The following is a 23,290-nucleotide window of genomic DNA, read 5'->3' as shown; positions in this document are numbered from 1 at the left end:
GTTTCTGCGACTAGCAGCCGTAGTGCATCACTTTCGCTTGCGACCAAAACATTGTACATCGCCTACTGGAAGCACAAATGTGCACAACTAATATTTGATTTTACATAAACTGACATCCACAAGTTGTAGTTCAAATATATGACGTACATAGTATTTCATAGAAAATGTTGCAGATGAAGAACGACTGCGTTGCGAAGTGTGTGGAGTAAGACTTGTATGGCCGCACCATTCGCGTGGCTTCCACGCAAGTGTTATGTGTGGAACGGAGCATGGTGAAAGCCGAGGTCAGAAGGACTTGGAAGGGTTTGGGTGCGAGCTAGTTGGTATGAATCATTCATTTTAAACAGCACCAAAAAACGGACAAGGAAGAGCAGAGGACCAGCACTGGTCCTGTGCTCTTCCTTGTCTCTGCTTTTTGGCACGATTTAATATGATTGGTCAGAAGGACAATCTGCCGAGATCAAGGGAGTGAGTGGACTGTCATTTTAATTTTATGCACATTCAGTTGCCTGGTTACTGTTCATTGGTTGCAACATACTGTGCCAGCTTCAATTTTTTCTTCTCAATCTTTTCTTGCTTTCGTGCCACTACGGCGAATTAGAAATACATGTGGTGTTAGAAACTGGTGATCTGAGTAAATATTGGCACTACTGTGGTTTATGCAGTTCAAAATTGCCTATGTACATGTCTTTGCCTGTACTTTTGCAGGGGCCCTTTCCAGTACCATAGCATCGGCCATGTCTGCAGACCTGACTGTGGCGCTTTCTGCATTCTCTGTTGACCTCTACAAGCAGGTACTTGCTAGGAGTGGCGGAACGAAAAACTTAGTCGTCTCCCCATTCAGTATCGCAGCCGCATTGTCAATGACACTTGCAGGAGCCAGACAACGCACAGCTGACGAAATCGCAAATGTCCTGCATACAAAAAACAACTTGATCCACTCGCAGTTCTCCGAATTCTTTGCCAGAGTTTCAACCTATTCACCAGATGTCGTTCTAGAGGTGGCAAATCGCTTGTATGCAGAAAGAACTTACGACATTCTTGAAGAGTACCTTGACACATTGAAGAAGTTTTATAATAGCGCTGTGGTGCCGGTGGATTTCAAAAACGAAGCTGAAGCAGCAAGGCTTGCCATCAATTCTTGGGTAAAAGAAGCAACAAAATCAAAGATTGTTGACCTTCTTCCCTCTGGTGCACTGGATTCTGACTCTGTGGTTGTTTTGGTGAATGCCATTTACTTCAAAGGTCTGTGGGAAAAGCAGTTCAACTCTCAAGCAACGGCTCTTAAGAAATTTCACATCTCCAAAGAAGCAACAAAAGAAGTTCACATGATGTACAAGCAAGCAGAGTTCAAGGTCAACATGGAATGTGGCGACTTGAATGCCGCTGCCGTTGAAATACCGTACAAAGGTGGCAAGACATCCATGGTGATACTTCTTCCGCATGAAGTGGATGGCCTTACACAGCTCGAGGCAGCACTAACTTCATCGAAGCTGTCGGACATTGTTATGGGGTTTGACAGAACTGTCGTTGAACTCAGTCTTCCACGGTTTAAGATTGAACTGGATGTGGATCTCAAGAGTCTGCTTCAATCAATGGGTGTGCAAGACTTGTTCTCTCGCAAAGCAGACTTATCTGGAATAGGTGGGCAGAAAGACCTTGTAGTCTCCGCTGCACTCCATAAGGCCTTTGTGGAGGTCAATGAGGAAGGCACAGAGGCAGCTGCGGCAACAGGGATGATGGTGAAGAAAAAGAAATGTGCTTTTATTGGTACACTTAGTTTCATCATCGACCACCCGTTCATGTTCATCATTAAAAGTCACGACCCAGATGCTATTCTCTTCGTTGGCTCAGTGCGAGATGTGCCTAATGCAGCCTGACCTTGTAGGACCTTGATCTTTAATGTTAAGTATTTAAATTAATATATTTAATTAATATTTAGTAGCGTTCAGTTAAAGCGCTCATTATTCTCAGTAACTACGATGCAAAAGGGGCAAAATCCATTTGGTCTGTTATAGCTAATAATCGTGCAATATTAATACCCTGCTCTCATGTGCATTCGCACTGATACACATTGCCTACAGGAAGACAGGTTTCTGTAGTGGGCCTTGATGCAACATGAGCTTTGCTGTCTGCATTGCATATTCTAATACCGAATGGTTTCCCATTGGCTAATTGAAAAACTTTTGTTGTTGGCCATGCTAGCTAAAGCAAAGGGCTGCTTGGTCTTCATCCAGATGCTAGCATGTACATAGGCAGTGCCAAAAGTTTATGGGATGAGAGACACGAGAAAGAACAAGATATTCCCCCGAGTGTGGCAAGCAGCCTGGATTTAAAATGTGCTTCATGTACTAGTGTATGCGACCAACATAGTATTGTGCTGTTTCAATGGCTGCGAGCTAAAACTGTGTTGATATTCTACTTTCTCATAGAACCCACGTCTTGCAACATGTTGACCCTGCCTGTACATTTAAGATAAACAAATGCGCTGGCTACAAATCAGCACAATTTGTAACTGCTCTGGACATCATCTGTTGCAGCTTCATAGGTTTGTCATCAGTGCTGTTGTTTGGTGTACACTCGCGTACACTCCGCCCCCGCGGCTAATAGTGTCGCCCGCACTGGAATGACGCTATCATGAAAGCGCCGGCAGCCGGGAGCGAATGCTTCGTCTGCCTCTCGCTCGAATGAGTCACCGAAACTCGAGATTACGCAACTTTCAATACTAAACGCGCGGGAAGACAGCTTAAATGATGCCATGCTGTCTTGGCACGCCCAGTCTTTGCACATGCGGCAGATTACCTCTAAAGCAGGGTGCGCGGCTGCGCATGCGCTCAGTCGCACATACAGTCATGTGCAGCCGCGGCCGTGATGCGCGCCAGTAATCGAGATGTGCGCCAACTTACCCCCTACTCCGCCCTCTCTCGCGCGCTTGATCTCGTTACTGTGAGCTCGCTCCACTCCCTCTCTTTCCCTTTGCTCGTGCAGGAAGGCAGCACTTGTGGAGCCACCATCTTTGTCTCACCCTCGCACAATTTCACTCGCACCTAAAGCACAAAGTGCACGGGGCACGCACTGTGTGCTTACCGCACTTGGACTTTGTAGGAAGCATGACGCGGCTCCACTTTGGCGGTCTCTTTTGTTGGGCGGCGCATGATTTGAGAGGTGTGTTTGCAAGCAGCCGTTTTTAATGCAATCATTTGACCATGTGCATCCGGGGAAGTATCCATTTATTGTCCCGGCATTCGATTGTGGCGGCAGTGAAATTTCGTTATATTGTAATCGCATACAAACACCCTTCGTTATATTGAGGTTCTAAATACATGGTATTCTACGGACTATAGGTTATGAGAAGTTTATTATATCGATAATTTCATCATATTGAAGTTTGTTATATCGGGTTTAACTGTACATTGATTCTTTTTGACAGATTCTGTAGTCCATGAACTTGATGCCAACTGGGCAGTCCATCATGCTTATGATGGCATTGAAGTGTACTGAAAATGTCATTTTTGTAACCTGTACACATTCTGCTAGAAGAAAACAAGGAAATAAATTGAAGCCTTCATTTGCAGAGCACGGAAGGTCGCTGTAGCATTCCCTGCTTTACTGAGAAATCTAGTGCATTAGCCTTCCATGCTTGATGCACAGCCAAGCTGGTCTTCATATTTTGAATCTAGATTGTTATTGTGGATAGTCCGCTGAGAGATACTGTAACGTTTGCATCCCTACCTGCAGCAGGAGGACGAAAGCAGGCAAATAGCTGACACACACTCTGGTGACCAACTGCTTTATTCATGTTCGCGTACTTCAGAGACTACACTGCTAGCCAATGAGTTTGAGCGGTGTCGCCATCTGTAGTTCTTCTTGATAAACACTGTGGTCGAACATGACAGATATATAAACTCGGAGCTCTTCTACAAATGACACAACACTTAAAAACTGCCCGAGTGTTATCCCTTTTACCACTGCATATACCTACTCTCTCAATGATAGCTGTGTTGTATAGAGAAGCTTGTCTTTATGTGTTTGAGCAATTGATTAATGTTCCTGATATGTTCACTAATAGACAGTAGACAAGGTACGTCCAGTAATGTGCAGCAGAGAATATAGTGCTTTGTTTTTACTTATTTATTGGAAAAACTTCTAGCACTGTGAATGCATTATTGCAGGGTGGATATTACAGCATACAAAAACAAAAGCCATGCACGTGCAGCATGACATATTTACAAGAAATAAAAAAGCATAACACACTCATTAAAACCTTATTCATTTAGCCATAATAATTGAAGTTCTGTGGCGGATTGGTTACTTTCAATGTTACACAACAGCTTGGTACTTGGTAAAATAGTGTTGGGGAAAAAAATCTGAAAACATCATTTTGACGCTTTATTTCACAAACCTTAAATGCACAGTCACAGCAGTTCAGTATAAAATGTAGTGGAAAAAGGTATAAATGTCTATCGATACCAATTTTCTGAAAATATCTGTGGTAATACAGGGCAAGCTTAATTCTATGTCTGCCTTTAGCCAATGTTTCCCAACTCGTATAGTTTTTAGTAGAAGTTGTGCTTGCATATTAGTTGTAATTATCCATCACAACAGGGACAGCGTGGTTCTAAACCCGTTCTAATGTAGCAGTTAAATAGGAAGTGCTGAGACTTGGTTCACTGTGTTGGTCTGTCTTGTGTGAGAGGCAGCAAGCTTAGAAATCTGCTTGCAATGAAGCCTGTGAGTGCAGTCTGACCTATCAGCAATGGCTGCCCCTTCCCCAGTGCGGGGTAGCCAACAAGGCTTAGCTGTGCTGGTATCCTTGCCTTTCCCTTGTCCCTTATTTCTGTCTCTTTAAACCCTGCAATTTAATGCTTGCTGGCTAAGCTTTCCGATGCATGTGCTTTGATTCTTGGTCCAAACTTGCCCCATGGAATTTTACATGGCACATCGTAGTTGGAATTTTATGCATTTGTGAAACAGTGAGCGAAATTGTGTGTATGTTTTAAGTTTCTCTCTGTGGCCTCCACTGGACTTGCAGCTGTCCTGTTATAATAACAACGAAGGCGCCAAATAAAACCACGGACGAAGGAAGGATACACGAGACAACCATGTAGGCGCACTAACAAACTAGTGGTTTTATTTGGCGCCTTCGTTGTAATCATGCATAACCAACTCGCCCACCAGCACATGCTCACTGTTATGATAAACTGTCTCCTTTCTCATGTTATTGGCTGCATAAACAGTCGATTCTGGTAAAAAAGAAGATCTGATGTGCTGTCAGCAACTGTGTTCAAACAATATGAGCTGGTTTGAGCTGGTCACTGTTACATGAGTAGCTTGTTGTCTCGTGGACCATGTAGGGCATTGTTACAACTGAATCTGCAGTTCCTTTTTAAGTTCTGCTAAGTCATTTGCTTTCGGGCGCGAAGCAAGAGCGTTTAATTTCTTTTTTTCCCCCTTGAATGAATTACTCTGTGCATGTTTTGTTCTCAAGAGGCTGAATAAATGATTTCATTTATATCCTTGCTTTTATGCTGTTATGCTACATTATACATGTACCAATATTGCTTTATACCTTTTGCATACTCAGCCACTGCAAGCATAATAAAGTTTTGCCAAACAAAAGCTCCATGACGTTCACAATCATAGTGCATCCTGGCCCTAGTAAAAGCTATGTTCTATCGAGAACAGTCAGGTGAGAAGCCAGGTCATACCAGAGGCTTGCGTGGTTTGAGCAATGAAGAGCGTTAAGCTGAGCCTATGGCTGTGCCAGCAGATGAACCAATTAAAGAAGGTTGTAATGAATTCACTACAGAAGTGCCACACTTATACATGCATGCTAGGCTGTGGAATAGCTGTCTCATGAGTAGTAACTGAAATGTGTGGGCCACATAATTAAATCTCTCTGCAGTCAGTCTACTGTCGTACGTCTGCTCAACGACACACATTGTGCATGAACCTTACAAAGCTATTGCCCCAAGACTGTGTTCTTCCACTGCACATACCTTAGCAGTGTATTGCAAGGTTATAGTCTTTATGGCAGCAACAAAGGTACTTGCTGTATAGAAGCTGCCATGTTAGACATGCTGCTGACCGGCTTTGGAGGGCTATTTGCATGTTTTGGTACTCCAAGCCCACCAGCCACTCTCCCAAATCTAGGTGGTTGTCCACAGCACATTTACAATATGCAGCACTCCACAGAGCAAGTTCACTCTCGACAATTATTACCTAGCTGGATCTTGGCAATGACTACAGTGTCCAGGTCAGAACTTCCTGCCTAGCAGAATCATTCAGTAGGGAGGGCGCCATAATAATCAAGCATGCTCACACCGACGAGAGTTTGCTGAAAGTGAGTATGTCGAGTGAATGCATGGCTGTTGCCAACAACACAGCTGGCATGCGGATGCAGAAAATAGAATTTTCCAAACCATGTTGAACACGGGGATGCAACACATGGCAACATGCTAATTGAGGTAAAATTTTTCAATGAAAAGAAACAGCCTGTTGGAATCTATGTGAAGCAACTAAATGTTGTTAAGTACAACCAGTTAGGTACAATACACACAATTGTCGTTATTTTCATCCTGTACACAGTGTGTAATCACATGCAGTGCTTATATTTTGCACTGAAATGGTCACATCTCTGATGTCGCGCAGTGCAACCATAATGCATTGCAGGAGTTTACTCGCAGTATGGTTTTGCTGCTATGCTAAATTGCGTGCACTAGATCTGGCAGATGTGCAGTGTGGCAAGCCGATGCAGAGATGTCACAAGGACTAAGGTGATGCATGGCATTTGCGTAGAGAAGAATTCTCTGACCCTGACCGCATCCGTCGCTGGTGCAGAAAGGTATTTCGCTACTGCAGTCTATGACGTGCACTGACCTCAGTAACAGGGGCGTAGCAGGGGGGAGAGGGGACTTATGTGGCTTCAGCCCCTCCCTCCCGAAATGTTTTCGTGCTGTCAAACACCGCCGACCAAAACAACCCTGGCGCCTGAAATCATTTTGTATTTTGTCTAGGATGTCTTTTTTATGCGTTTTATGTCTTTTTTATGCCGGTGAGAGCTGCTCCTGCGCAATACATTGGAACGAAGGACAGCATCATTTAGATTTTTCCCTGGCCGTCGCATATGTACAAAAATGTAAAGAAGGTTCTTGAACTGCAAAATTTCAAGAAAGCATTTGTCCTAAACTTGTTCATTTCATGGCCTTCACGTTTTTCATATGAGTGGCATACACTCCTTTGCTGATTTCGAACTAACATAGTTCGAAAGTTCGTGTGATATTTTCTTTAAGTAGACAGAAAAGGTGGAAGCATTGATATCTGTGATTTCAGGCACAATTTTTTGGACATATGAATATATTCTCTTATGAAAAAAATACATATTTTACAGGTCTTCACAGTGCGTAGCACTCAAGAATTCGTTTGCAGCATCTTTGGCAATGGCAACGCAGTTATCATTGATGTATTTTATCCCTCGACAAATTCCATAAGGAGCAGGCCGAGCTGGAACGTGAGCCCCCTCTGAACGAAATTTCTGGCTACGTCACTGCTCAGTAACCATAGCCCTCCCATGCCTGCTAATGTGTGCACACAGTGTCACCTCTCAGTCCCTGTTCCCTTTTCTCTTCCCCACGGCGTAGGTGAACAAACCAGAGAGAGAGAGAGAGAGAGTAAACTTTATAGAAAAGAGCACATGAGCGTAGGTAGGTCTTCCACTATGCAGTGGGTGGTCCCCTCAGTTCATGAGTCCAGCAACCTTAGCTGCCCTTCTTGCTCGGTTGACCAGGTTGAGCTGGTCTGTCGAGTCCGAGCTGGACAGCGCTGGCTGCCTCCCATTGCCGTGTGGAGAGGTGTGTTGTGGGTGTGAGCGCAAGCCCATACCACGTGCTAAAGCGTTGCGCATTGATCGCAGTGTGGGTATTTACAGGAATACAGTGCAGGGTGTATGGCGTGGTAGAGACTCAAATGTGGATATGCGTTTGTTTGGAGTTTTCGCCATATTATGGCTTCCTCTCGCATCAGAGCATTATGAGGTGGCAGTAGACGATTGTCTTGTTGGCCTCCCTAAATTTTTGCTTCTTGCTTTTTCTCTTGTTGAAGGAAGAATGGTGATGAGTAGAGACCAGATGGTTAGGCTCTAAAATGCCCCGTTTTAGGTACCTGTAACAGGCACTAAAGCTGTCGTTTAAGGCATATGTAGGCACCAAATGCTTTCCTTTAGGCATGTATAGGCTCAATAGCAAGAACTTCTGCTGTGCACCTGAGAATAAATTGAAATTTTCTAAAGAAGACAGTTCACTTCAAGTCCCTGTATTGTGAAATTAATTTGACTGCATTTTCTGAATAAAACAGAATGAAGCAAGTTCTGTATGTTAAAAAAGATTTGTCAGAAATCCAGCGTAGCTACGTGCCATGAGAAAAGTTGTGAAAGCGGTGACAAAAAAGCAACATTTCAAGATTTTCAGGTTTCATGTAGTGCCTGTTTTTGTTGAGTATTTGTGTGCAGAAAAGAAATGCCCAATATCCACCGAAGTTACTGGCCCATACTTGTAGTTAGGAACGCTCAATGATTCAATGCCTTCTGGAATTGCAGCGTGTTTGCGAGCCAGAACCTTTAATCTTTCAGTACCAAAAACAGAGGATTTTGGTCCAAGACAGATTGACGTTTCGAACTAACTCTATCAGCAACAGGTCCATTGGGGTGGTGGTGAAGCTTTCCTGAACATTCAAAATGAGTTCCATATTTTGGGTCCAAGTTGCGCCAAACATTCAAGTTTGTAGATGATTGCATGAATTAACAAAAGTGCGCACCTTAGACGGCTGGAACAGCAAAACCGACAAAGGGCTTAATTCTGCTAACTGAACTTTATTCGAAGCATACAGTGTGTACGCAGTATATAGAAACAAGGAAGGTTCACAGATTGCACCACACATGAGAGGCCGCAGATGTCGTTGCCATCTTGCAAAGCTTTCAAAGAAAACAAAAAAAAGCAAATTGCAGCATTATTTGTAGAAACATTTGTCCATTGCTGCGCAGCAATACACAGGTGCCACTGATACGTGCATTCTCATTCTTTATGATATGAAATGCTTCCATTTGCTCGCGTGCAAGCAAGTCCCTACTGTTACCCACAATTGTTAAATGATGCAAGAATGAACCAGGTATGCCAGCAACATGCTCTGTGAAGGTACATTTCTCGGTGATGTTGGCTAAAAATGTGAAGTGAGGGGACAAGTATGCTAAATCACCTTCAGGCTTCAAGTACATTTATTGATCATCGCGTTGATCAATTGGAACCCCTCCCTCAGAAATGCTCTGAATCTCTTGCTGAGCTGCTCGTAACAGCGTTTACACCAACAAAGTATCTGTGGTAATAATAGGCTGCCCTCAGCCACCTTTTCTAGGCTTTATGATGATACGAATAAAATGATCGATGCAATGGCAAAACACGGAAAAAGGCATTTTTAGGCTCTGAAAATTCTGTATAGGCATCAAGGCATTCCTGGCAACGAGGTCGCCAACCACGTGGCTTAAGATATGACCCACCGAGCCGACGCCGAGGAATCTGTACTCGAGTGTGTGCACCCTTTAATCTCGTACCAAGACATCACGCAACACTACAAGCTAACCCGCAGAACATATGCACCCCCACACAAGTCACTACCTAGAGAGCAGAAGCGATTCCTCCGAGCTCTACAGTTCAATACATTCCCTCACCCAACCAGAAATCACCTCATAGCCCCTACACAATTCTCTCCACAATGCTGCTTCTGCGCAGAGTCCGGGTCCCTCAGGCACGTAGTAGGGAGTTGCAGAGCGGCACCATTAAATCCTCCAAACCCTCACCCCACTAACGTGCTTTGGGAGAGGGCCTTGGCCAGCTCCGACCTCGAGGATCAGCAACGACTGATTGTGAGGGCCCAGGACGCGGCCCGAGCTCAAGGCATCCTGAAATGAGGACGCCTCTCCAAAGCTGCATTCACCCATTCAAAATGTTTATTCTCTCTCTCTGTATAGGCACTAACATTAAAATATGCATTTATAGGCACGATGAAGGTGCCTTTAAAATATACTTAGTGCAAGGAAAAAATGGCATTTTGCCTAGAGTCCTGTTCTCTCTAGTGATGAGACGCGTATGTACATGCAGAGAAGTACAACACATATGTAAATACAGTCAAGGATTCTGTATAATGTGCAGTAGTGTACAGTGCACATACACAGCAGTACATATGTAATCACCGGTCCACGAATTGGTGGTCTAAATGAAAAGAAAAAAAGATTATAAAATCAAAGAATTCACAATCATGCATGTATTCCATTAAGATGGCTGTGCATGTGCCAGATACCTGCCAGCAGACATTATATATGTGCTGATTTTATTTGTATGTGCTGTGTAGTTTTACCATGCAGTGTAAAGGTGCACTCGCTGGCATTTGTTAATTTGCTTTCCAAAATTTCATGCTATATTATTATAACCCGGAGCATCCGGTGGCATACATACCCAGCTGCTCAGGAAAGAAAAAGAAGCCGTTGAATGTCATATGCGTGCTCTTCCAAATGAAGAGGATGTGTGCTGCTTTTAAATATTCCTATGAGCCCACATTATACGCGCAGGTTTTAGGTCGTGATCAAACGCGTCTTATTGCATAAAACATACACAAGCTTTGTTTTAGGGGTGAACAGCTTAACCAGCTAGCTGTGTGTAGCTACGAGAAAACACGCTAGGGCTCATCCCATCGTTATATATCCTGTCATATATCTGTGATCGTGTGCTTTTGTGGCGCTCAATTCACGATTCTTTCATAGGCAAAGGAAGGTGTGCTTGGAAAACAAACGGCGCGCGCAGATTAAACAGCGCTAGCGAAACGAATTTGGCTCTTCTGCGCGTAGCTTATTCCCTAGCCTTCAAGCGTATTTATCCCTGTGCATATTCCCTAGCTGGCATCAACACTGTCAACACGATCGGTACTGTTAGGCGATCGGGAGCCTTGGCACAAAGCTTCAGTGACAGCAGCTGACAGCCGCATGCAAGCAAAGAATTAGCATACGGAGCAACTCCGTGCACCACGTACGGTTAAGTTTACCGTTTAGTCGATCGCACCACTGCAACGATACGGTCGATACGTACGGCGATATAGCCGGTGACAGCTGCACACGGTGAGTGATCCGCGTCGATATAAGTATCTCACAATCGTCTGCAGTTACGTATGGGGCGTGTTTTTGGCACTGACGGTTTGTACTGCCATTAGCACATTGAATCATTTTGCGCTGTAGTATACTGCTTGATTGCTACCCGCGCCGGTAACGCTGAGCTTGGTGTCACAAGTTGGCGGCATTGTGCTCCCACTCCTCCTCTGTCTTCTGCATTGGATTGGCGCGGCTCACTACGTGCTTGCGCTCGCATTTCCGAGCACAGATTGGTGCGCGCTAGTACCATAGAATGCTACTACAATTTTGCGTCTAGCACAGGGCTTTCAACAGGCCCATGAACAGGCCGCTCGCGCTAGCGCAGACATGCTTTTTGCCGCGCGCTTACCTTGCATGTAAGCGTGCAGGAATGCCGTGAAACATACAAGCAAAGAGAGAGGCAACTACGCTTTATTTTTCCTTTACTTTGTGATGTACCAGCACATTAGGTAGCGCCGAGCGATGGTTTCAACAAAACGCAGAAAAGAGTTTTTGCATCGCGCGTGGCCGTTTATAGACAGCCGCCACAACCATGTCAGGTGCGACTCCAGCAGCAGTGCAGTTGCATTGAGGAGGTCGCGGTATACTTTTTGCCAGTAACTTTATATTAAAAAAAAAAATTATTGGGTTTCACGTGCCAAAACCATGATCCGATTATGAGGCACGCCGTAGTGGAGTCTCCGGAAATTCGGACCCCCTGGGGTTGTTTAACGTGCACCTAGATCGAAGTACGTGGATGTTTTCGCATTTCGCCCCCCATCGAAATGTGACCGGAATTTGATCCCGCGACCTCGAGCCCAACGCCATAGCCACTAAGCAACCACGGCGGGTCTTTCCATTCTCTCCCCCCCCCCCCCCTTTTTTTTGTGAGTGTCCGTGATGGGGTCCACAGAGTTGTTAAAAGCCATCGCTCGGCACTACCCAGTGTGAAGGTACAATCACGTGCAATATGACCGGCAACACCAGTGCCTGTGGTGTACGGCTGTACGGCAAGACTGTACGGGCTGCGCAGTCACATGATAAGTTCCAGATCTAAACATAGTTATAATTAATGCTATTTATTCAGCCGCCGTTTCGCTTGTCAGAGCTGCCGCGCAGCCCTGGAGCCCCTTCGACCACGAGCAAGGGTGTTGCAAGTCATATTGCATGCAACTTTACATCACAAATTAAAGGAAAAAGAAAGCATAGTTTCTTGTTCGTTTGCGTGTATGTTTTCCGCACAGTGTAAGAATGGTTCTTACACCACGGTTTTCTGGCATTCCTGCGAGCTTACATGCACAGTAAGGCCACGGCAAAACACTTCTGCGCTTGCCGACGTGCACTTATAATAGTCCAAGGTAAGTATACCTGGTATCGAAGCTTCCATAGAAGCTCGTACATTCAAAACCTGGCGGTTCATCGACGGTTCATTGGGCTTAGTGTCATGTGTATGCGGAGGGAACACTCCCGGCGGAAGAAAAAATAGTGTGACGCCATATCCGTTACATAAGTGATGTCATTTTGTTTTCGAAGGCGCAAAATTTGTTTTGTTGGGCTGCCTTTATAGCTATACATATTCAAAAGCTCCGCCATTCAACTTGATGGGCGTTTCAAGCTTCCAGGGCGGAAAGTGATGCAGGAAAAGGCCAGCCATACGGTTGTCGAAATCGCACCCCTGCACAGAACATACTTTCTTTGGAGGCTGACGAAAGCTTTAGATATAGAGTGCTAATCCTATTGTCGGATGCCAAGCCTGTCAACCAGCGCAGTCGCACGGAAACTAAACAATTATCTGGCGGTCGTAACTCACTGCTTTTGACTGAACAGATTAAGAAGCGATGAAGCTACCCGCGTCACCAAATTCAGACAAACTTCGACTAGGAAAATAGGCACGACTTGTGAAAGGGGCGTATTTCAACAGGTGAACTTTATGAGCGCACCTTTCTGCACATTTCAGGAGCTGCATTCCATTGCGAGTGATAGCGGCGTGAAGGCCCCCTGTAACGATGGGCGCTGAAAAGAAAGCTATTTACTACTAATAACAAAATTAAGTAAACTTCTGTTTATTAAGTTGTCAAGAATATATAAAATTGACCAAAAATTTTATTTTTGTTGATTGAATCTAACTGTGTCTCGTTTGAATTAAAAAAGTTTTTTTTTCTTTCCCAATGTTTGTTCCTCCCAAACATAGTTGCGCTTCAATCGCTGCTCCCATAACCACCCTTGCTGATGTCGGTGACAATTTGTAATGAACCGCTTTTTGCCCGAAGCTTCGCGGTCTATTTGGACAGACCTTGCCTAGTCTTTCACGCGAGCAGCTCACGATCTGTTAAAAGCTCAGTATGAAAAGCAGGCACACACTTATTTGTATATGCGTCTGCACTTACATGTTAAGTACATGGCAAAAAGCACGTCTGCGCTGGCTGACACCTAGCGCGAGGAGCGAGCAGCCTGTTGAAAGCCCAGTGCAGAAAGCAGGTGCACGCAAAGCTGTGCTTGGAAATGCGAGCACAAGCATGTAGCGAGCCATGCCAATCCAGTGCAAAAAAACAGAGGAGGAGGGAAAGTGCGGTGCCACCAGCTTGTGACTCAGTCGATATATATGCCCTCCGTATAAAGTGGACTGACCTGCATGATGCTGGCTGACTACCAATGCCAAGTATATTGGCCGACTTAACTAGCCGTTGCAGAAGAACATTTCACTCTAAGGGAATATCCACGAGAAACACATCGATTAGTAAAAAAACAGAATCATGTTGGTGCTTACTTTCTTGTCCCTGTTCATTGCACTATGAGTTAATAGTGAGCTGTGGTCATGCTAGGAATACTAAGGTATGGGCAGCTACGCTGTTCACTTGAAACACACGATAAAGATGGATGGTAGAACGAATGGGAATGGCTAAGCTGTGCCTTTAGGAATGAGCTTGTGCATTTACAACCATATTTTGCAATGGTGAACAGCTGTATATTTAAGCAAAAACAAAGTGGTGGAGTTGTGGATCTATGTTTATATAATCTTCACGTACAGGGTGTTTCAGAGAGCACTTTCAAATATTTTTAAAAGTTGCCTCTGGCAGGTGGCACTATTCCAGTTCATGAGGCATTCAAGCGGCCTGACATGCAAAAAATATTGAAATACATAATCGACTAATTAACAAAAATTCACTAATTATATGTGTGAATAATAGCCTTGTGGCCCATATTGCAATTTACAAATTCTAGCTGTGGTGTTTCGCAAGGCAGATCCACTTGGAACGAATTCTCGGGATTACACCAGTTTCAATATGTTCCCGAACTTTGTGGACAAATGCATTGGCATTCCAGTTAATTTTGTGCTTCAATGCATAAAACAGCGTTTTGCTTTTAGTTTTTTCATTCAATACTGAGCCTATATAAAGGACAGTTTTGCACAGTTGATATCAAGAACATTGAACTATTTCTAAGTATGTATGCAGCCACTGCAAAAAGTCTGTCTAGCCTCCACAGCGTTGCACTTGATGTTTGAAACGTAGTGCTTCTTGTCAATCATGTGTTGTCTCCGCTGCTCAAAAGGTCATGAGACAAAGGTAAAGTATCCTCCTCACCTTTCAAAATTTACCGAGTTTCAGGAGTTGCAGAGTCATTGAATGACACACCTATGGAAGGCCAGACAAAACGCATTCTCCTAGTAGATTTCCAAACGCGACAGAAGTTTGAGAAGATGGAGGCTTGAAGTGAATAACAGTGGTTGAACCTTGCCAAAATGGTTCCAGTGATGTTCCTAGTTCGATTCCATTGTTATTCACTGGATCCTTGCAAATTTTTCTCTAAAGTTGCATCAGTGTAAACATTTTTTTGAGCAGAGGCTGACATAATGCCCTCGTATGTATTTTTCCTTGGCTTATTACACAGACACTAACAGTGCTAGCCTGTTGTGCCAGCCGTATGTTTATTTGAACACTGTGCGTGCGTTGTTCGCAAATCTACTAATTATGAAACAAGCAATTCATTTAACAGTCAATTGTTTTTGCAATGATGAGCAGTGCTACAATAATTTAGGCAGCCACCCATGCAAGAAAGCCAGCTTAACACTTTTTCCAATGTGTCTAATTCCTCATTGGTCTGAATGGTGATCTGCATCTTGTAATCATTCCAGCTCATAATTGCCTGTGCACATATCTCTGCTTCTACCTTACAGGAGCCTTTCCAATATACCATGGCATCAGCCATGTCTGCAGACCTGACTGCGGCACTTTCTGCATTCACTGTTGACCTCTACAAGCAGGTACTTGCAAAGAGCGGCGGAATGAAAAACATAGTCGTCTCCCCTTTCAGCATTGCAGCCGCATTGTCAATGACGCTTGCAGGAGCCAGACAACGCACGGCCGACGAAATCGCAAATGTCCTGCATACAAGAGACAACTTGATCCACTCACAGTTCTCCGAATTCTTTGCCAGCGTTTCAACCTATTCACCAGATGTGGTGCTCGAGGTGGCCAATTGTTTGTATGCAGAAAGAACTTACAACATTCTCGAAGAGTATCTTATCACATTGAAAAAGTTTTACAATAGCGCTGTGGTGCTGGTGGATTTCAGAAACGAGGCTGAAGCGGCAAGACTTGCCATCAATTCTTGGGTAAAAGAAGCAACAAAATCAAAGATTGTTGACCTTTTTCCCTCTGGTGTTCTGGATTCTGAATGTGTACTTGTCTTGGTGAATGCCATTTACTTCAAAGGTCTGTGGGACAAGCAATTTAACGCTGAAGCAACAGCTCTTAAGAATTTTCACCTCTCAAAAGAAGCAGCAAAAGAAGTTCACATGATGTACAAGCAGGCAGAGTTCAAGGTAAACGTGGAATGTGGTGACTTGAATGCTGCTGCCATTGAAATACCATACAAAGGCAGCAAGACATCCATGGTGATACTTCTTCCTCATGAAGAGGATGGCCTTCCGCAGCTTGAGGCTGCACTAACTCTGCCGAAGCTGTTGGACGTTGTAAGGGGACTTGAAACAGCTGTTGTCGAACTCAGTCTTCCTCGTTTTAAGATTGAACAGAGTGTAGATATAAAACACGTGCTTCAGTCAATGGGTGTACAGGACTTGTTCTCGCACAGATCTGACCTCTCCGGGATAAACGGGAAAAAAGACCTTTTTGTTTCGGCTGCCTTCCATAAGGCTTTTGTGGAAGTTAATGAAGAAGGTACAGAGGCGGCAGCTGCTACGGGAATAGTGAAAAAGAGAAAGAAGAAATGTATCATTAGCACAATCCCTTTTGTTGTTGACCACCCTTTCATGGTTTTCATAAAAAGTCGTGACCCAGACATGATTCTTTTTGCTGGCTCAGTGCGAGATATGCCTGGTGCAGACTGAGGTGTGAAGCAGTTATCTCCAGCTTTAGTATTACCTTTATAGAAATTCACATTATGCCGAATTATTTCTGCATAGGAAAAAAGACAAAAAAGTGCTTTTATCATCTCATACCTAGTACAAAGGCATTAATTTGATGCTCACACGTTCTTTAAATGTGAGCTGTAGTGAATACCATGACTTGCGGATAGGTGTTGCGGAAACCTAATGTTGCTTTGTGCATTAGACTTTCTAGTACTGATAACTCTTCATTGCTTAGCAAACTCCTAACGGTGACCTTCCTTGAAGGTTTTGGCCTTCCAGGAGATGCTATTTTCTATATTTAATATAGTTGAATGGGATGAGCTGGTGACATAGGCCAGCACCTATGGCGGATAGTCACTCGTACTTGATTATCAAATTTATATCGTCAAATATCTGCACCATTTGTTATTGATGTGAATATAATTTACTACACCTTCAAGAAAGTCTTTGTTCCTGTTGCCACTATTTAGTATGAAGTCAGTGGGTGTGCTCGGGGCTGGGCGTGAATCAGAGCTGTATGGTTAAATAGGCTCACACTATTTTTGAAGGCACAAGTTGATGCCATTACTAAAACGTATAATAACTACAACCGCTGCAACTGGAGAAACTACGTCAAAGTATGAAACACCGCAGAACACATGAAGCAGGCTGCTGTGCTCGCTTTCCTACACTAATAAAAAAACATCTATCCTTCGCACCAAGCCAACTTGTTCTTCGAAAAGTTAATATGATTGTGCTGTGAAAGATGCTTCACATGAACAAATTCCCGGAGGGGCAGTCATGTGTAGTGCGTCTTAAGATAACTTGACTTCCTAAAGCGTTTGAGCACTTTGATAACGGAGAACAATTTGGGCAATCCTGTGTCTATGAAGTAGCAATCAAACACTATTTGCTACAGGTGTGAAATCTTGTCAAATGTATTGCTGGGAATCTAGTGCTTTCTTGCACCGTCATTCTGGCTTGAACTAATCCGATTTAATCAGTGTAGCTTACAAATTGGTGAGGTAACATAAGTGGTTTATCTTAATGTAGAATATGTGATGTTACTAATGGTGCGGTGGTTATCCTGAATCTTATTTGTTATATCTTGTCAAGAAGATATGGAAGGTGTTTGCTAGGTTCAGATGAGGTCTCTATAACAGTAGTGAGAATATCTCTTCCTCTCTGAATGTTCTTTTATGAACAACCAAAGCTGCAGAAGGATAGAAAGTTGGGCGAGTTGGTATGGCAACATAATCTTGGATTGTAGCGCTAAGTGACACAGACAGAGACTAGAAGCAGACAGGACGAGCTGCAGCCTGCATGTAGCTTATAAAATACTGATTGAAACATTTTTTATACAATGCTGTATCACCATGGCTCCATCCCATTCATCATGTGTTATTACGGTGATGCCAAGTGCCACTGTATATTAGAACAATGCAAGGTGCCTAGTATAACCCAACTTGAAGAGAACTGCCAAGGCTAATACTAAGTGGATAAGTTACAGTACTACTCCAGTACTATATCCCAATGTTTCTTATGTGCTAAGAGATTATGCCTAGTCATTGAAAATTGAAGAGCTCATCCACAGCAGATAAAAAAAAAACAGATCAAGATCTGGGTTATTGTTTTGGGCCGAATATTGTGCATTTGTGGTCCTTCCAGGTGGCTATCATCATAGCACCATGTTTGACGGCAAGCTTGCCTGACTCATTAGAAAAATAATTATGAATATATCCTCAAGGTTTCAGACAATGAGCACTCAGTGTTGCAGTACATACAGGTATTTTCTAACTTCTTGGCCCGAAGGATGTTGACCATTTTGTTACATTTGAACTTTGGTAAAATTCAGTAGCATAAGCAACATATACAACAGTGTTGCCAGCTTATGATTAAAAAATCCCAGTAGCTTGACAGACTACATAAGACTAATTTAAGCTCCTTGTCGAGAGTGTCAGAACATATATCCGTTATGTGTAGCTCTTGCAAGTAAAGTGAATACTTGGAAAAGATGCGATACACATAGCCATGTCGGCAACAAATTTTACTGAAATGAGCACCCACTTTTTCTATTTTTTTGCAGCAGGACGGGGAATGTCTGATAGCACAAGATATGGTACATGAGATAAAAGCAATGTTTGTCTCAGTGTGCCTTTACCTTGCACAGTGAATTATGTTCAGATATTGTTGGTTCTTTAAAATACTATTGTTCTGTACTTGCATTTTTGATGATGCTGCCATTTTTTTCTTGCCTTCCTTTTGCTAAAAGGGCATTAAAAATCCACCGAATATTTTGCGACTCTCCTAAATATGTGCTAAGGAGAAAATAACATCAGCTATAATAAGCAGACCTTCTTATGTAGTACACGTAGCAAATATCGCATTGACGTCAGAAACACTGGAAGAGAAATGGGAACTGCTGCTTTTGTGGGCCTAGTTGCAAGGAAACCTAACATGTGCTTTCTAATGTGTGTACATCTTTGCATGCTGATCGACTCGACTTCCTGCAGTGTATTTCAGCAGTGCGCCAGCTTGCTGAATTTGTGCGGAGAGTGAATTTCTACTGGACTACAGAGATCTCTGTAACATGTAATCTCATGCTCGAACACATTGTAAATGTGAATAAAATAAGCAAAATGTTTTCCACTGATTAGTTGCATTTACGCCAAGAACCCCCTTCCTGCTATCGTACAGGCTCTCTGCTACTACCACGTTACAAGACTGCATTGCCCACAACAAGAAAGGTTGCGTTTGCAACCCTAGTCTCCGAGTTCGCAAAGGTATTTGAACGGGTTACGTTAAACATAGCGCCGGAAAATATGAAATTCCTTCTTTCGGGTTTAATATAAAGCTAAAGAGTTTTCTTTAAAGGGGCTCTGAACCACTTTTTATCGAAGTGGCGAGAGACATTTGAAGCGAAATTAAGCTATTTCAGAGATACCTTGCCGGAAAAAGTAGTTCAACACGTTCAGCCGAAGCGGAGTTATTGAGAATCAAATGCGGCCTACACTGTACTCCCGATATTTCTTCAATGCCTTGCACTGTGAATGCTACGGCGCAGTGGGGTGTGCCCTTAACCCTCTCCCTTCTAAATGTCACCGTGGCGCGCAGTTCAGATGTCATTTTGGATGTTAACGTAGGTGTCACGACTTCCGTGTTTGGTGCCTACGACGCGCTAAACATAAGCCAAGCGCGGTTGTCCTCAGCGAGCCGCAGTGCGCTTAGCTAGTGGACTCGTGGTGGAACTCCAACGCGGCTGCGGTATCTATGCCATGTAGCCGACTGCAGCTTGGTGTCGGCTATCGGCCAATAGCAGCCGTCTAAGGGAATGACAAAATAAAGCGCCCAGAAGGAAGTGGACAGGGCCTTCTGTTGAAAAGAGAGCGCTTGATAGAAAGGTGACTTGGCGATCCACTTGCGAGCTCCACCCACAGCATATGACAGCAAAACTTGACTGTGATGTTGACAGCAGCGTATGCTACCCGCGGACCCTGAACCTCCTGAGAGGTGGTTCAGGTCTCTTTAAACGACAGAAATGAGGCATACTTGCGATTTACGACTGCCATCAAGTGGGGCATGCAGAAGAGTGTTAACTGGATTCCATGATATCCGAGATTTTCGACACTGTTCTCTAGGTGACTCAATCCTCGACGATAATGATGATTTATTGGCAACCCCTTTGAAGCGTGGTGCTGACAAATGGTCACCTAGCCTGCTTGAGAATCAGGTATACTATACATGCTTTTCGGTCGACCATTTTGTCTACATCTTGACCTTTCTTCTCTTCCTTAAAACTTCTGTATCTACATTGTACAGGCGCTCCCAGAATAATTCGGAACGCCACACACGCGGCCGCTCGCCGGCGGAGCGCACCCGCGGAAGTAGTACCATGGTCTGCGCGTGCGCGGTCTCCCTAGCGAGCAAGGTTGGCTCCCTAGCGCATCTAGTTTGTGTTGCGCTGCTCCAAAACGGTAGCCCTAGGTGCCCCTCGACGTTTTGTCAAGGGGGGCTGTGCCGATGGTGTCTGGGACAAGCTGTGTCTGCGCATGCACTCGCGTTGGAGCGTAAGCGCTCGTGTCTGCATGTTCGCCTCCTTGGGCCTTTTTTTTTTCATTTTTCATGTGGGCCGTATTTATCACTTGCTAAAGATATTTATGGTAGGTGACCGTGACTAGCGCTAATGCAACCGTGATGATATCGGCGGCTCGATTGATGAAGGGAAACGAATATATTTAAACAGCGACAGTTACGCGAATTTCGCCCTATTCCAATCGAGGCAACATGCCGAAAAGAGTGCCGATGAATGGGCGGAGAAATATAGTTAAGCTCAGTTCACAAGGTATACCTCAACGTGAGATATGCTGCCTCACAGGAAAGTCTATAAGTGCGGTCAACCGAATTCAACCGAAGGAAAGCTTATCCAAGCTGAATCTGGGAGGGGCCAGTGCCGATGAGCTCTGGCTCACCGTAACGCGCGAGTGGAAGCGCTTTGGTGAGAGGAGGCACTTCGTCGATGCGCTCTACGAGTAAATTCCATGCTGCGTAGAAGCTGCGCTTCGCGTGGACGGCGCATTCGCGAGATACTGATATCGGAACACACCAATCGCTTTAGACAAAACAGTTACGTCTCGATTCTTTTTTTTTTACTGTGGAAAAAATAAACCCCGTGTTCTTGTTATATAGATTTACTGTGTTCTCCTTGCTATTTCTTTTTTTTTTTGCATTCAGCTCACACAGCCTACCCGTGATTATCATTGTATATTTCCTCTGAGCAAAAGAGAATGAGTATCTTCGCCAACAAACGCCGACTCGCGATCAATACGTAAGGATACTCGCTACCAATGGTCCAGATTCCGTGATTGATTGGCGCACAATATATGCGAACCACGTAACGGGGTGCGCCAATAAATGACTAGAGTGGTGAAGAGTTCATTAGAGTGCCCTTTGCATGAAGTTCCTTCCTGTGCGGGAAATTGGCCTTGATGAACGTGCCGCGTTATTTCGTTTTGTGAACTCTTTTATTGCCACTATCGCAGACACACCCGTTAAGTAATGTAAGAGGGGTCATGTAATAGTGGAAATTGTCCTCGTATTACGAAGCTAGTAGTAACACGGATAGGGAGATGTTTTACTAAGAGCTAATACTTCGCAGGGCAGGCTAACACGGTAGAAAAATAAGGCAGCGTTGCAATTGTAGCCAAACCGCCCCACTAGCACGTAATCACGCAAAGCATTGCTATCTCCCAGACGGGATGCAGACCATGGCGAGAATACGCTGCAAGGAATGCGGGAGCCTTTATATGCAGATTTCGGTGCATGCATGCTGTGCTACAGACATTCATTCGTCCAGCCCCCATTGCACAATGCTAAAGGGCACCTAGCGATACCTTTTTGGAGCAAGGCAACGCCAATCTAGATGCACTAGGGAGCGAAACTTGCTCGCTAGGGAGACCGCGCATGCGCAAATCTTGCCTGTATTTATCCTCCGGCGCGCTCCGCCGACGAGCAGCTGCGTGTCCAGCGTTCCGAATTATTCTGGGAGCACCTGTACCTGTGCATGTAACACATCCGGTCCTACCAATCTCTTCCCCGCTTTTTTGCTACCAATACTCTAAACGTCTCTTGCTTATCTCGACTGCTGACCATTCTAATGCTGACACATAAAGAAGTATGACTACACGCATGTAAGTGGAAAACAATCTTTTCTAAGCTTCCTCTAAGCTTAGGTATTTCGACCACCATATGTGAAGTGCTATTTTTCTTTTGTAAGCTAAGCTTGCAGCTCACCCCGGCTTACACACGACGTGCTTGGGTATACTTGCCCTTGTACGTTCCATATTAAGCTTATGAGGGAATTGGTTTGGGATAAGTGAAGCCACTTCATTTTTATTCATCTAGAATTATGTCCTCAACATACATGTCAACCTAATGTTAGAGTGAAGTTTTCTTTGCGGATACCATTGTATGGTTTCACCTGGGTTAGTTAGTCATGTCGGTTGGCGAGTCGCTAGTCCGGTTCTTGCTGAGTAAATTCGCATTCACTTAAACAAATGTTTAAATTGAAGCGTTTCCGGCGGCGGGATTCGAACCTTGGCTCTGCAGCACGCCGTCTTGATACCGTAACCATACGCCACAACCTCACTTTAGAGTGGAGCTCTTAGGCACCCGTTCCTGCGGCGGGCATCGGCGTCCTCGGCGTAACCGAGCAAACGAACACAGCGAAGGATGAAAGAGCGAACGCGGAACGCAGCGGGGGATGAAACACGGCGAAATAGAAGAGGGTGCGAGGCAGTGGCGTAGCAACAGGGGTGGCCGTGGGCCCCGGGTGCAAGGCGCCAGAAGGGGGGTAGGGGGGATGTCATATACGTGTGAACACACCCGTCTTTCCGCCGGCTACACCCGGGGAGGGGGGGGCGGCGGGGGTGACAGAAGACCTATGGGCCCCGGGTGCTAGACGACCTAGCTACGCCACTGGTGCGAGGGGAAAGCGGAGCAGGAGGGTGCACCGGAAACATGAGGCGGAAAGAGGAAGGTATGGCGAAAGCGTGAGAAGCGTAGTGCTGCTTGCCATAGCTGCCTACAACCATCATAACGTCCTGCCGTTACCCGCGTCGCCAGTCAGGATGCAGCCACCCTTGTTCACTGAATGCACGCTTCGGTAAAGGGTCTGTAAACGATTCTGTGCTTTCAGTTTGCCCAAGATCATCATTATAACGGTAGTCAAAAACTTCCCTCGTTTTGAGAATACCTACGTAAATGTCCAGGAGGGC

General features: G+C 44.6%; 2 protein-coding genes across 9 annotated transcripts in view; both read left to right on the top strand.

The window, feature by feature from the left end:
* LOC135904759 (ipis-1-like) overlaps positions 1-5,512 on the top strand; it is a 32,401-nt gene extending 26,889 nt beyond the window's left edge. For all 6 annotated transcript variants that reach the window (XM_065435727.1, XM_065435729.1, XM_065435731.1 and 3 more), the window contains one exon: positions 709-5,512. In XM_065435727.1, the coding sequence (XP_065291799.1) occupies positions 738-1,880 (1,143 nt within the window). In that variant the 5' untranslated portion in view covers positions 709-737 and the 3' untranslated portion in view covers positions 1,881-5,512. The remainder of the gene's footprint in view (positions 1-708) is intronic.
* Positions 5,513-10,070: 4,558 nt separating this feature from the next.
* Positions 10,071-19,162, top strand: LOC135904757 (ipis-1-like). 3 transcript variants are annotated; one of them, XM_065435723.2, is made up of 2 exons: positions 10,071-11,158; positions 15,345-19,162. In XM_065435723.2, the coding sequence occupies exon 2, from the start codon at positions 15,363-15,365 to the stop codon at positions 16,515-16,517; it is 1,155 nt and encodes a 384-aa protein (XP_065291795.1). In that variant the 5' UTR covers positions 10,071-11,158; positions 15,345-15,362; the 3' UTR covers positions 16,518-19,162. The 3 variants fall into 3 exon arrangements, with proteins under 3 accessions (XP_065291795.1, XP_065291797.1, XP_065291796.1); XM_065435725.1 differs by lacking the exon at positions 10,071-11,158 and adding an exon at positions 11,177-11,233; XM_065435724.1 differs by lacking the exon at positions 10,071-11,158 and adding an exon at positions 12,384-12,525.
* The last annotated feature ends 4,128 nt before the right edge of the window (positions 19,163-23,290 follow it).

The sequence above is a fragment of the Dermacentor albipictus genome, chromosome 7 (genome assembly GCF_038994185.2).
Source record: "Dermacentor albipictus isolate Rhodes 1998 colony chromosome 7, USDA_Dalb.pri_finalv2, whole genome shotgun sequence".
Lineage (NCBI taxonomy): Eukaryota > Metazoa > Arthropoda > Arachnida > Ixodida > Ixodidae > Dermacentor > Dermacentor albipictus.
The sequence above is the reverse complement of the archived record's forward strand: the minus strand, read 5'-3'. Positions and strand labels throughout refer to the sequence as shown.